This window comes from Aedes aegypti, chromosome 2 (genome assembly GCF_002204515.2).
Source record: "Aedes aegypti strain LVP_AGWG chromosome 2, AaegL5.0 Primary Assembly, whole genome shotgun sequence".
Taxonomy (NCBI): domain Eukaryota; kingdom Metazoa; phylum Arthropoda; class Insecta; order Diptera; family Culicidae; genus Aedes; species Aedes aegypti.
The window spans coordinates 229806093-229820505 of NC_035108.1; the positions used below are offsets into that span (position 1 = coordinate 229806093).

The following is a 14413-nucleotide window of genomic DNA, read 5'->3' on the forward strand; positions in this document are numbered from 1 at the left end:
CGTTATCGTAACGGATATTATCTTTCATCTGCCTGGCATGAGCCTCAATGACTCTTGTTGCGTTTGCAACTAACCTCCTTCAATCCACCAGGCCTGAAGAGGCGCAACTTACACATTTATATTATATTCCTACTACCTACCTTTGTTACCATGTCATTCTCAACATCAGTATAGCCAAAAAGTAGTGAATTAGCAAAACGTGCGTACATGTTGAACTATATACTACAACCATTCTGTAATTGAATTACCCGTTAAATCTAATCTAAGCTAAAGCTGTGAAAGACTACAGTACACCCCACGTTGTGGAAACGCATTTAATCTAATTATTAAATTATGAAATGAAACACTAAACGTAAGTATATAAGGCTGAGTTTATAAGAAGAAGTGAGCCGCAATTTATTAATGAATTATGTACTTAAACAGGAAATTTCTAACCCATTCTACACCAAATAAAGTGAGGTTAAAAATATCGGAAAATCGTTTCGTTGTGTATGCAACAAATTAGAAATTTCGTTTACGCGATCTGGGAGTGCTGTCAACTGCGAAATGACGAGAGGTTCCAATAAGCGTTCGAACGTACGGTTTGAGCATATTGAAGATAGCGGAGATGCTACCGACCAAGATGTTTCGAGGATTTTCTCAAGTTGCAAGATTTGTGGCTCTGCAGATAACAGTCGGATGGTATGTTGCGACACTTGTGGAGAGTGGTACCACTTTGAGTGTGTGGGCGTAAATGAGAGCATAGCTAATGTGGATTGGAGCTGTAGCGGTTGCATAGCGAATCCGGGCGTAGCGGGTGCCACAACGTCAACGACACCAGAGACCAGCACCACAACAACGACATCGAGGCAGTCTGCAGAGTTCGAGACGTTACAAAGGCAAATGGAGAGCATGCGACAGATGATGTCAGAACAACAAAAGAACTTCGAACGATTACTCAAAGCCAAAGAGGAGGACCAACGAAAAGCCCTGGAACGTCAGAGGACTCATTTTGAACATCTGCTGAAGTTTACTGAACAGGCAAGTGCGTCCAACGATTAAATTCCCAGCCACAAAAGCCCGTCAAATTCCAACATGCAACGTTCATCGGCTAATTTGAGGGTTCCGAGCATTCCAATACAGCCGAATGCGAACTCAACAACTATAGCCGGTTCGATTCGAGTTGGTGGAGCTCGTCGGACTACACCGGGAGAAGGATCAGTGAGTATCGAACGGCAATTGACACTGTTAGCCAAAAAGCAGGCGCTCGAAATGAAACATCTAGAAGAACGTTTGAAAATTATGCAGTTGAACGCCGATATGGATGATGATCAGATCGAGGAAGATGCTGTTGGATTGGATCCTGAGGCGCAGGAATTCACACCAACTACAGATATTTTCCATCTATCACAACCATACACCGAGTTGAGTAGGAGTCAGTTAGCAGCGCGTCAAGCAGTTGCGAAGGAGCTACCAATATTTTCTGGAGCACCGGAGGAGTGGCCGCTCTTTATAGCCACCTACGAGAATACAACAAGAATGTGTGGATACAGTGATGAAGAGAATTTGCTTCGGCTGCAACGCAGTCTCAAAGGAAAAGCTCTGGATGCCGTTCGTAGCCGCCTGTTGTATCCGGTGGGTCTACCAGGAGTGCTTCAAACGCTGCGAACCTTGTTTGGGCGACCGGAGGTGATAATTCATTCATTGGCGTACAAGATTCGGAACATGCCTTCGCCGAAAACGGAAAAGCTGTCAACGCTAATTGACTTCGGTATCGCAGTTCAAAATATGTGTGCTACCATCAAAGCATGCGGTCTCGACGAGCAACTCTACAACGTAGCTCTACTTCAAGAGTTAGTTGATAGACTCCCATCAACAATAAAACTCAACTGGGCATTACATCGGCAAACTCTACAAACTGCTACACTGTCAAACTTTTCGGATTGGTTGGAGATGTTAGTAGAAGCGGCATGCGCCGTGACCGTTCCAACAAGCGTGGCCTTTAATCCAGCAAAGACTGAAAAGCGTACTCGCAGAGAAGATCTGAATTTGCATATCGACTCCGGCCTAGAGGAAACCACTTCGAAACCGATACTAAAACAAACTAGTAAAGGTTGCCTTATTTGTCATGGAAACTGTAGCAGCGCAGCCGTTTGCAAGAAGTTCCAAAACTTCGAAATAAACGCTCGATGGGAGGCTCTGAAGCAACATAAGCTATGCCGAAAATGCTTGAAAAAGCACTTCGGGGCATGCGATGTGAAAAGTCCATGTGGGAAAAATGGATGTTCGTACATGCACCATGCGATGCTGCACGACGACTCGCGCTACCAACCAACACCAACTGCACCCACACCGCAGAGAAGCGACAATACTGGCAGCAATTCTTCACATAGCTGCAACACTCATGTTAGCCAGGACGGAAAAGTTTTGTTTCGATATATACCAGTTGTCATACACGGACGCGGGGTTTCTGTTGAGACGTACGCGTTTATGGACGACGGCTCTTCTGCGACCTTTATGGAGCATAGCTTACTGAAAGAGCTGAAGCTGGACGGAAAACCCGCTCCTTTATGCCTGGGCTGGACAGCCAATCAACATCGAGAAGAGAAGGAATCGGTTAAACTGTCTTTGGAGATTTCTGGCATGTCGAACTGTAGCAAACGTTACGAGCTTTCGAAGGTGCACACAGTTCGCCGCCTTGCTTTGCCGAAACAAACTGTTGAAATAGACAAGTTAGCACAGCAATACAAACACCTAGCAGGATTGCCTATCGCTTCGTATCGGAATGTTGCTCCAAGGATACTAATTGGAGTAGATAGTTGCCGTTTGGGTTACGCAATGAATAGCCGTGAAGGTTCTGATGGTGAACCAGTTGCTAGTCGAACACGTCTCGGCTGGGTTGTGTATGGACCGTGCTCTGTGATGCCAGAAAAATCGAATTTCACTTATTCAGCCCATCACAGCTATCACATCTGTCCATGCAGCGAGGAACATGATGCTGAATTACATAAATCTGTAAAGGATTACTTTGCTTTGGAGAACATAGGGATACAAAGACCGGAAAAGCCCCTGTTATCAAAAGATGACGAACGAGCGGTCCAGCTATTAGAGTCCCAGACAAAATTTAACGGAACTCAATATGAAACTGGACTACTGTGGAGATATGAGAACATCACGTTACCTCACAGTAGACAAATGGCGTTGAAGAGATTGGTGTGCCTGGAGAAGAAGTTGGAAAAAGATCAGCAACTGTTTAAGGCATTCAACGAAAAAATACATGAGTATCAGGAAAAAGGATACATGAGAAAAATGTTACCATCCGAAGTAGACGATAGCCTCCCTCGCTCATGGTATTTACCAATATTCCCTGTTCAAAACCCGAATAAGCCCGGCAAACTACGTATAGTTTGGGACGCCGCCGCAAAAGTTAATGGTTTATCTCTAAACTCTGTCTTGCTTAAGGGACCGGACCTGCTAAAGTCAATAGTAGGAGTGCTCTACAAGTTCAGGGAATTTAAAGTCGCCGTGGCGGCTGATATTGTTGAAATGTTTCATCAAGTTCAGATGACTCCAAGCGACCAGCATTCGTTGAAGTTTCTCTGGAGAGGATGCGATAAGTCACAGGATCCAGAAGTTTACACGATGGTAGTGATGATATTCGGCGCATCGTGTTCCCCAACCTGTGCACAATTCATCAAAAATCTGAATGCCCAACGCTTTGCCAACCAATTCCCGCGAGCAGCAGAAGCTATTGTCGATGAGCACTATGTCGATGACATGTTGACTAGTGTGGAATCAGAAGCCGAGGCCCAAGATTTGGCAAAGCAAGTGGAATACGTCCATGGTCAAGCAGGTTTTAAAATCCATAACTGGTTGTCAAACTCAAAAGGTGTTCTGGAAGTCATGGGAGCAGAAAACGTCAACGAGAAGAATCTCAACACTACAGCAGAACACGCGTCTGATAAAGTGTTAGGTATGTGGTGGTGCACTTCTTCAGATGAACTGACTTTCAAAGTTTCGCCACGACATGATTCTGAGCTACTTCTAGGGCGTAGCATTCCCACGAAGAGGCAGGTGCTGAGTACATTGATGACTATTTACGACCCTCTTGGCCTGATAGGGAATTATTTGATGTTCCTGAAAATTTTGCTCCAAGAAATCTGGCGCTCTGGAGTGGCATGGGACGAACCGATAGCATCTAAGCAATTAGAAAAATGGCAACTATGGCTGAAAGTTCTACCAAGGATCGAATCGGTACGGATCCCTAGATGTTACCGGAAGGAGACTTCAACTTCGAAGATGAATGATATACAACTTCACGTTTTTGTGGATGCCTCCGAGAACGGGTACGCTGCAGCAGTATACTTGCGGTTTGAAGAGAATGGGATTATAGAATGTGCGCTGGTAGGATCGAAAACAAGGGTTGCCCCGTTACGGTTTGTGTCTATCCCACGCCTCGAGCTACAGGCCGCTGTTTTAGGAGCCCGACTGGCGAGCAGCATATCAGATACGCTTAAGCTGAAGCCGGCCTGTAAATTCTTCTGGTCCGACTCACGCGATGTGATTTGTTGGCTGAATTCAGATAATCGCAGATACAGCCAATTCGTCGGATGCCGAGTTGGAGAAATTTTGGAGCTAACGGAAACATCAGAATGGCACTGGATACCTTCGAAAATGAATGTGGCAGATGATGCTACGAAGGATGCGAAGGTGGCAAAGCTTGCCGAATCTGTCGTCGAGAGGTCGTTGGTTCCGAGGGCTACAATTTCTCTGGGAATCAAAAGATACATGGCCAAATTTTCCTGCGTGCCCTGGTTCTACCACTTTGGAATTGCGTGCTCACATCCAACATCACACAATACACGAAGCAATAATCAACGTCAACAAATTTTCTCAATGGAAGCGTTTAGTTCGACATACAGCGTTCGTTAGACGTTTTCCAATGAATATCAGACGGAAATATTCAGGCAAAACACGCAACACCGGCCCTCTGAATCAGGACGAGTTAAAGGAAGCCGAGAATTATCTGTATAGACAAGCTCAATCTGAATCCTTTGGTGAGGAAATCCGCATACTGCAAGATGCTGATTCAGAACCATGGAAAAGTAAGCGAAAGTTGCTGAAACATAGCTCCTTATACAAACTAAGCCCATTCATCGACGGTGATGGTATACTACGAATGGACGGTCGTATAGATGCCTGTGAATATGTTACCAACGACGTAAAGCAACCGATCCTGCTTCCTAAGCGTCATCCAATAACCGACCTGATATTGTTGGACACCCATCAGCGATATTACCATCAAAATCATCAGACGACCCTTAATGAAATCCGTCAAAAGTACTATGTCCCGAGTCTGAGAACTATCTATCGTAGTGTCCGGAGTCGTTGCCAGTTCTGCAAGGTCAGAAAGGCGGTACCCCAATCACCAATGATGGGAAAGCTGCCAGCTATGCGCCTGAAACCATTTGTCAGACCCTTTTCGTACATAGGAATAGACTATTTTGGACCACTATTAGTAATGGTCGGCCGCAGGGTCGAAAAACGTTGGGGAGTACTAATAACGTGTATGACAGTCAGAGCAGTACACATAGAAGTGGCCCATTCGTTATCAACAGTATCATGCATTCTTGCCATTCGAAACTTCGTTGCGCGAAGAGGGATGCCCTTGGAGATCATCAGCGATCGTGGAACGAACTTCGTCGGCGCAAACCACGAGCTGAAAGATGCGTTACAAAAGATGAATCAAGATAAATTGATAGAAAGCTTTGTAAGCGCCAATACAAAGTGGTCGTTCAACCCGCCTGCTACCCCGCATTTCGGAGGATGTTGGGAAAGACTAATCCAATCGGTTAAAAAAAGTCTAAACTATGTAAAGCCCAGTCGGACACCGACCGACGAATTACTTCGAAATATGCTCACCGAAATTGAACTCGTCGTCAACTCTAGGCCGCTAACGGAAATACCGGTTGAACATGATGAAGCCTCTCCATTAACCCCGAACCACTTCCTCATTGGATCCTCCAATGGTATCAAGCCCCCGGTCGCGTCCAACGACAGTGTCGCTGCGATCACGTACTCTAGAACGATGTCGATGATGTACGCGGATCAATTTTGGCGACGCTGGGTTGCCGAGTACCTTCCAACGTTAACCAAAAGGACTAAGTGGTTTCATCCTATTAAGCCTTTGGAAGTAGGAAATATCGTGATCATAGTGGACGAAAAGTTACCTAGAAACTGTTGGCCAAAAGGACGCATCATCGGAGTAACTAAATCGAAGGATGGACAAGTTCGGCGAGCATCAGTTCAAACATCAGGTGGTATTTTCGAGAGATCAGCAGCTAATCTGGCAGTCATTGAAGTCGGTTCGACCATTAGTAAGTCGGATCAATGACCGCGACCCACTGCGGGGGAGTGTTGCGTTTGCAACTAACCTCCTTCAATCCACCAGGCCTGAAGAGGCGCAACTTACACATTTATATTCTATTCCTACTACCTACCTTTGTTACAATGTCATTCTCAACATCAGTATAGCCAAAAAGTAGTGAAATAGCAAAACGTGCGTACATGTTGAACTATATACTACAACCATTCTGTAATTGAATTACCCGTTAAATCTAATCTAAGCTAAAGCTGTGAAAGACTACAGTACACCCCACGTTGTGGAAACGCATTTAATCTAATTATTAAACTATGAAATGAAACACTAAACGTAAGTATATAAGGCTGAGTTTATAAGAAGAAGTGAGCCGCAATTTATTAATGAATTATGTACTTAAACAGGAAATTTCTAACCCATTCGACACCAAATAAAGTGAGGTTAAAAATATCGGAAAATCGTTTCGTTGTGTATGCAACAACTCTATTGCGCGAAGGGCAAGACCAAAAATTGGACTTATGATTTCCCTTGCAATTGGCTTATGAGTACTTATTGGTATCTTCTTTCACTGGTTAGACGTCCATGGCGTGAGAAGAACCTCCGCAAATCATGCATTTAGCATCCATGCGACAATTTTTTGTACTATGACCCCACTTTTGGCACCGACGGTACTGTGTGGGGTTCTGGTAATTTCCTCCAGGTTTCTGGAAATGTTCCCACGTCACACGGACATCGAACATAAGTTTTGCTTTTTCTAAAGCTTTAATATTATTCAGTTCTTTTTTGTTAAAGTGAACTAAATAATATTCTTGAGAAAGCCCTTTCCGAACAATGCCAGATTGGGTTCTCTTTTTCATAATGATTACTTGGACTGGGGAAAATCCAAGTGAATCATTTATTCCATTTTTGATCTCTTCAGGTGACTTATAGTCACTTGAGAGACCTTTCAAGACAACTTTGAACAAACGTTCAGTTTTGTCGTCATAAGTAAACAAATTGTGCTTCTTCTCTTCAAGATGTCTGAGAAGAAGTTCGCGATCTTTAAGAGTTTCCGGGCAAAACGCGACAATCTCCTTTTTTTGCGATTTGGAAGGAAACCTTGATTCCCCTAATGGAGTTCAAGATCTCCTGCCTAAATCCCCCAAATTCGGAACAACTGACCACGATAGGCGGCACTCTTTGCTTCCTCACTTGAATCAAAGAGCCTGGGCTAGAGGCTGCTTCGATTTGGTGTTCGGAAAATTTGTCTAGAGCATCGAACTGATTGCTCATTTCGATACAATTATTCATTTCACCCTTGGAAGAAACTTCGCATTCCGGGGAAGCGTCCTTTCTTCCATTCTTGCCACGTGTAGTGACAGTTTTAAATCCCACTTTTTTTGGAAGGAAGTTGTGAATTCAGAGATTCACCCTTCCTTTTGTTAGTTGTTGATACCATGTTTAGTTAATAAACGAGAAAGACGTGACCTTCGAGAGGTTTTTTCCCAAGACGGTGTCCAAGAAGGATTACCACCACTAGCTTTCGCCTACGGGTCCAACGAAAAATCGAAGGCACGGGTCCAAACAAGGATCGTAAAGGGATCAATAGTAGAAAAAATAGTACTGAAAAGTACTGTTTTAATAGCACTGAAAAGTACCGTTTTTAATTTTAGCACTGAAAAGTACTGTTTTATAGCTTTAGGTAGTTTTTAAGAAAACTTCCAAGAGCAGAGAGAATTCGTGTACGCACAGCACGAAGGTACGATGCGCACTGCATCATAAATGTTGCACTTGTTTGTTGCTCCAGCATCTTCGGCATTTTCACTCTCAGGAAAAAATAGGGAAGACACAAATTTTCACGCTTTATTGATAGATGCATGGAAGTGATCAAGACTCAACAGATATTCGTGGACAGGCCAGGTAAGATGCTGCATGCAATTTTATATTGTCGCACCGCCACCAAACCGGATCGCGCCAGTGAGACTCGCGACGCGCCTCAACTCGCCGAATTTTGAAATCAGTTTTTAGTGTGGCGCTGTACTCTCTCGATTTTTATGAACACAGCGCACTATTCACATATTAGCTGCGACGCACGGGGCCCGAGAAAACAATAATTATTAATAAATGTTGGTCTTGATTTCTACCGGATACATAATACCAAATTGTACAAATGGCACATAGCCAAATTGTTGGCACGCACCGGAATTTTTGGGAGTAATATAGATGATTCTACTGCCTCGTCTACGTCTTGCTAGACGACCCGATGACGAAGCAGAATTGCATATACGAATATCGGATCATCTAATAAATGTAGAGCAAGTAGCAAGTCATTGAAAAACACAAAGTATTCCAAAGACAGGCTGTAAGAACCATTCAGATAGTTAGTTGGCGATTCTCAAAACAGTACTGAAAAGTGTTACTTTTCAGCACCCAAAACAGTGCCGAAAAGTAGCACTTTTCAGTTCTGTTTCTTTTGTTAGGAAAAGTAGGCCGTTATGTTGCTCATTTTATTGATAAAAAGTAGGCTAATAAACCACGGAATAGCAAAAAAAATTATAGTTTCACACATAACGGGTATACGGAAAATTGCTTCAGTGATAATATGTGTGCTCTTTTCCTATGCTGCACACGGTGCGTTCTCAACCCAACATCTTTTATGACGATTCTCCTACTAGCCACCAGATGTCGAAAGGATTGTTCACCTTTGAAAATATTAGCCTATTGATGGATGCGTGAAAAATTCGCTCCCAAGACGACAATTCGTCCGGTGGGGTGTGCTGCTGTCGTCATGATGATGGTTGACGAGAGCAATGTCAAACTCATTCATGGTTTCAAAACATTCGGAACAAAATATTTATTTTCACCGCTTAAGTGAAAAAATGTATGAAATAGAATGAAATTCAATGGTAGAGAATTTATTTCTCTACCCAATGGTATTTTTAGAGGCAGCGGACAATGTTTCGAAACGTGTTTTGTTCAAATGCAAAAATTGCTCAGGTGAAAGTTACAATGAAACTAACCTCACATATTCTGGTTTTCCAACCTCAAACTAGTGCTCCTACCAGCCGGATCTCATTTTTTATGAAAGTAGTGGAATAATATAAAAAACAAACGTATGTAGAACAAAGAAAATGGATATTCCTACCTTTTCCGCCTAACTGTTTCACTGTGAACCGTCTTATATCAGGAAAATAAAACATTTTTCCACACAGCGGCATGTGATGGATGCGTGAAAAATCAAATCTCTCATCATCTGACTAGTTGCGCTACCAAAGTATAGATGGCTAAGAGTATGTTGCGTTTCGCGCTTGGAGGCCTATCAAATGTCTCATCCCCTGACTAGTTGCGCTACCAAAGTATAGATGACTAACAGTATGTTGCGTTTCGCGCTTGGAGGCGTATTCCTCAGTCTCTCTAATACGCCTCATGCCAATGTGAATCATGGAAGTGCCCTAGTAGCTCAGCACCCTAATATATTTATAGCATAATACAATATATTTAAATTACCAAAGGTTTTTTGTTGGATAGACCTGACGGTCAACGGAATGCTTCGTTGAGGAAAGCGGGTTCATATATTGTTAGTCTCAAGCCTTGAATCACAGAGAAACAGACGTAACACTTAGAACAAATCGCGATTAAAATCATAGTCGCGAAAACATGTACGCCCAATGCTAAAAACACTGTAGGTGGCCGATGGACCAACAGATGGCGGTAGTGTGTAAACGTCAAACACGAACAAAAATAACGCGAGCGCTGCGGGTGGTCGATTGACCACCTACCATATATTCGAATCGAACGTTTAAAAGTTGGTCGAGGGACAGCATTGAGAGTGTGACGTCTGTTTGTCTGTGCTTGAATGTTTCATTGTGAGAAATAATTAATTCAATGCAATTTTGATATAATCTTTATTTTGAAGTGTTTGTTTAGTTCTAATATTTTAACTTTTTTTAGGATACGGATACATGTTCCTGTAAAACATCACACACATCTGCATACAAAAACTGTAGTGAAGACTGTGCATGTCGGAATTCCGGTTAAACCTGTGAAACATCATGATGACGAAGAAGACCATGGATGGGAGTATCCTAAGAAAAAAAAGTCTGCCAATTATCTCAAGTTATTGAATAATTGAGAAACATGTGAGTTTTACGATATAAAAATCATTAAAAGGTTTTGAAAATATTCTTTGAATCTTTCTTACAGGATCCACGACTCGATTACGGAATCGACCAGTATTGATGTCACTGGCAATGTAATTTTATCAAATCGAAAATAATATAATTTAGTACCGTAAGAATTTTCTTAGTTGTAAGACTTAACTAAAAAAAAATAGGCAATGTTTAAAACTACGTAATGACTTGCAGAGGTTACGTAGTTTTGAAAAGTTAACCATGGGACAGAATGCTGTGATCTTTATAAAATATATTTGTAATATGGTATCTGTTAGCCGAACAAACACAAATACAGCTCGAATTCCAACGAAGAGGTCACTCACTGCTTGCAATTTTAATTAAAACAGAACTTAAAGCCTTGATTTAAAATTATGAAAACAGAAAATTGCTCTCATTTTTCATACATTTGCATACATATTTATAATGTTATTGGAGAGAAATTGCACAGTACGACAAAACTACCATACTCGCTTATCTATTCCATGTGTATTTTTATTGATATTGATGTAAGGCAGGTCTTCGATCTGTTTTGCCATGGTCTTTATGAAGCGGATTAAAAGGGACTGTTAATTAACCACGTGGTCATTTTGTTTGGGATTTCAGACCCCCCTTCCTCCATAAATGACCACGTGGTTTATGGACGACATCAAAGCTATATGTTTGGTGCTGTAAAACATTAAAGTAATACCAAGCCAAATTATTGATCATTAGAATATATCCGCGTATATGTCTAACAATGAATTTCTGGTTTCATTTGTTTTCCTTTACTAAAATGTCGTGTGGAATTTCTAAGTACAATAGTAGTGCATTTTATTACTTTAAATGTTTTGTAAAAAAAGCTTGTTAAAAAACTCGACCCATTTCATTCCCACCTACGTCAACATTCGATAAGGGACATTTATGCGAGTATGGACAGTAAATCATCTCATAAGTATAAGAACCATTCTGTCCCAGTATGCGACGCATTATTTTGCTTACAAATAATATCATCCCATCGAAACAAATAATTCGTTGAACAAGCGTTCAAATTTTGATTGTTTACTATGCAAATATTTTCAGTTATAACACATTGTCTCAAAGTATTTACGTAAAATATGATTAAAACGCTAATTTTTGTAAATATCGATTAATGGTAGTAAAGTGTCATATGAATAAAGATATGTTCCGTTTTTGGTAACAAAAAAAAAAATTTTTATTCACCTTTTTCAATTACAATTTTTCGATAATCGAAGTGCGCATTAGATATATATATATATATATATATATATATATATATATATATATATATATATATATATATATATATATATATATATATATATATACCGAATATATGTACATTGAAATTTAAAAAAAAAAACTCTAATTCATTTATTTTTTTTTATAAATGGATCGAAAACAATGTACTTAGAAATACTTCATATTCTCTCTAAGATTTAAAGCATTACGTGACGATGACGTCATCGTCTATCGCTATCATTCAAGAACTAGTCTACGTCATAGAAAAATGGGTAAACATACATGTGTAAAAACTAATTGTCTCAACCAAACCATCTTGGTTTTGCTATGTTTGTTTATATCCTCAAACATTAAATAAGATTTTTTTTCTCAAAAATAATTTATGGAATAAAATGACACACGACATGGGTAGCACAGGGGGCAGTTTCCACCGCCAGTGCGAGACATGCAGGACACAAAATACTGTCGAACATTTTCTGATAAACTGTCCTACCCTGGAGCACCTAAGAATAATCCACGAGATCACCGGTATCGACAGCACCCTCTAAAATGACGCGGTAAAGGAACGACAGCTGATAATCTTTTTAAAAGCGGCTGGACTCTTTACCTTAATATGACCCCTGCTAAGACCCTGGACCTGAAAACGAATACGAAATCACCACATCCCTTACCGTTACGATCCCTGCTATGACCTTGAACTCGATACGGAACTTCCACATCATTCTACAACACCAGTGAAACAAAGAACACCGCAACATACACTGTTAATTATACAATGTAACTCCCTCTCCTCCTCTATCTCTGCAAATTTACCCTACCCCCCACCCTCCCCTTTAAATACGGGGATGAACCAGCCTCGGGCTGAATTTCCCCTTAATAAAGAGTCAATCAATCAATCAATCATGATAGTGAGACATACTATTAATAAAATATTGTTCATCCCAAACAAATTTTTGCTACGTGTCGTGTTTATACCTTCGCCCTCTCGGAGGGTTGACAATTCGGAGGATTTGTTACTAAAATGATGAAGGATATTTCTCTTCACGAAATTTTACAGGCTTACCATAGTAACGACCATTAGCATCCATAAATTGCTGCGGGAGCTTCAAATAACATGAAACTAGTTTTGTTTGAAAAATGGCATATTCTCATATTTCCGGGTTTTGGTGGGTTTCCAGCAGGTATTTTGTTTTAATAATTTAATTCGTGTAAAATCATACACATTTATGCCGTAAATGTGTTCCATGATTCAAATGATTTTGCCATCGCTAGAGTAACAGTTAACTTGATGATTGAAACTTGACTAAAGTTTGGAAAAAGCTTCAATTTCTAATTGTGACTGTGACTGTTTTAAGTTCATTTAAATACATTCAATTGTTAAATTATATCCAATTTGATTTCTAATTTTCCATCTATTAGTGCAAACCGCAAATATTTCAAATGTTATCGTTCAAAATTAACACTTCTCTTGGTTTTTAATTCAAATCTAAAAAATAAGGCTCAGTTACTCAACAGAGAGAAAACAAAAATGAAATTTTGAACTACAAATATTTGGATAGTTACTGATCTGATTACTATTTGATTCAGAGCATAACAAAAGGTTTACCGTCAAATGGGGTAACTGGCAACAGGGGTGAAACTTGCAACACTTCGACATGTTACCGAATTTTCGTTTCGTTCAGCCTTGAGTTAAACTATTGTAATTTATTCCGCCATTTATTGACCTTAGATATACAACAGAAGATTTTGGCAAGGGTTTGGGTGTTGTTTCTTTTTTTGGTTGGTTTGCTAGAGGTGAAAATCATATTACACGTTGGATTGTATGAAATTAATGCTGATAAACGTTCCTCGTAAAACACAAATGGTAGAAATATGTCATTCTAAGCATTTACTATCAGTTACAGTACTTAGTAGTGTACAATTTGACAATATAAAAGTTTAGATATTTTGATGGCTAAACACTATAAAAATTCAAAAACGTTTTCAACTACCCTTGTGGGGTAACTTGCAACAGCAATTTTGATCTCAATTGTTTGATATTTCTTGCCTTTTGTTATCGAAAACAAATGAAAAGGCAAAATTGAACGTACATTTGTTGAGTAACATAACAATTTTTACAGCTCAATCAGTTCAATACACATTTAGTACTAAATATTGGGAAACTTACATAAATCACATTATTGTTAGATTTAGTATTATTTTCTTCAGACGCACTTTCGAATTCACTGTTCAACATTGCACTCCAGGGTGATATTAAGGGATCAGTCGTGCAAAGAAATGACACTATCATGACACGGTCACTTCTTTATCTTTATCTTCTTCTTCTTGACATTACGTCCTCACTGGGACAGAGCCTGATTCTCAGCTTAGTGTTCTTATGAGCACTTCCACAATAGTTAACTAAGAGCTTTCTTTGCCAAAGTTGCCATTTTCGCATTCGTATATCGTGTAGCAGGTACAATGATACTCTATGCCCAGAGAAGTCAAGGAAATTTCCATTACGAAAAGATGCTGGACCGACCGGGAATCGAACCGAGACACCTTCAGCATGGTTTTACATTGTAGCCGCGGACTCTAACCACTCGGCTAAGTAAGGCCCACGGTCACATATGGTCCTTGGTGTAGGAGGGAAAACCAGTCTTGATTGTTTGGTGGTTTGAATAAG

The 14413-nt window shown here is 40.5% G+C and overlaps 1 protein-coding gene across 1 annotated transcript in view; it reads left to right on the top strand.

Moving 5' to 3' along the window:
* LOC5574548 (scavenger receptor class B member 1) overlaps window positions 1-11433 on the top strand; it is a 494233-nt gene extending 482800 nt beyond the window's left edge. Inside the window, exons 11-12 of the mRNA XM_021844301.1 lie at window positions 10289-10476; window positions 10541-11433. Of these exons, the coding sequence (XP_021699993.1) occupies window positions 10289-10469 (181 nt within the window). The 3' untranslated portion in view covers window positions 10470-10476; window positions 10541-11433. The remainder of the gene's footprint in view (window positions 1-10288; window positions 10477-10540) is intronic.
* The last annotated feature ends 2980 nt before the right edge of the window (window positions 11434-14413 follow it).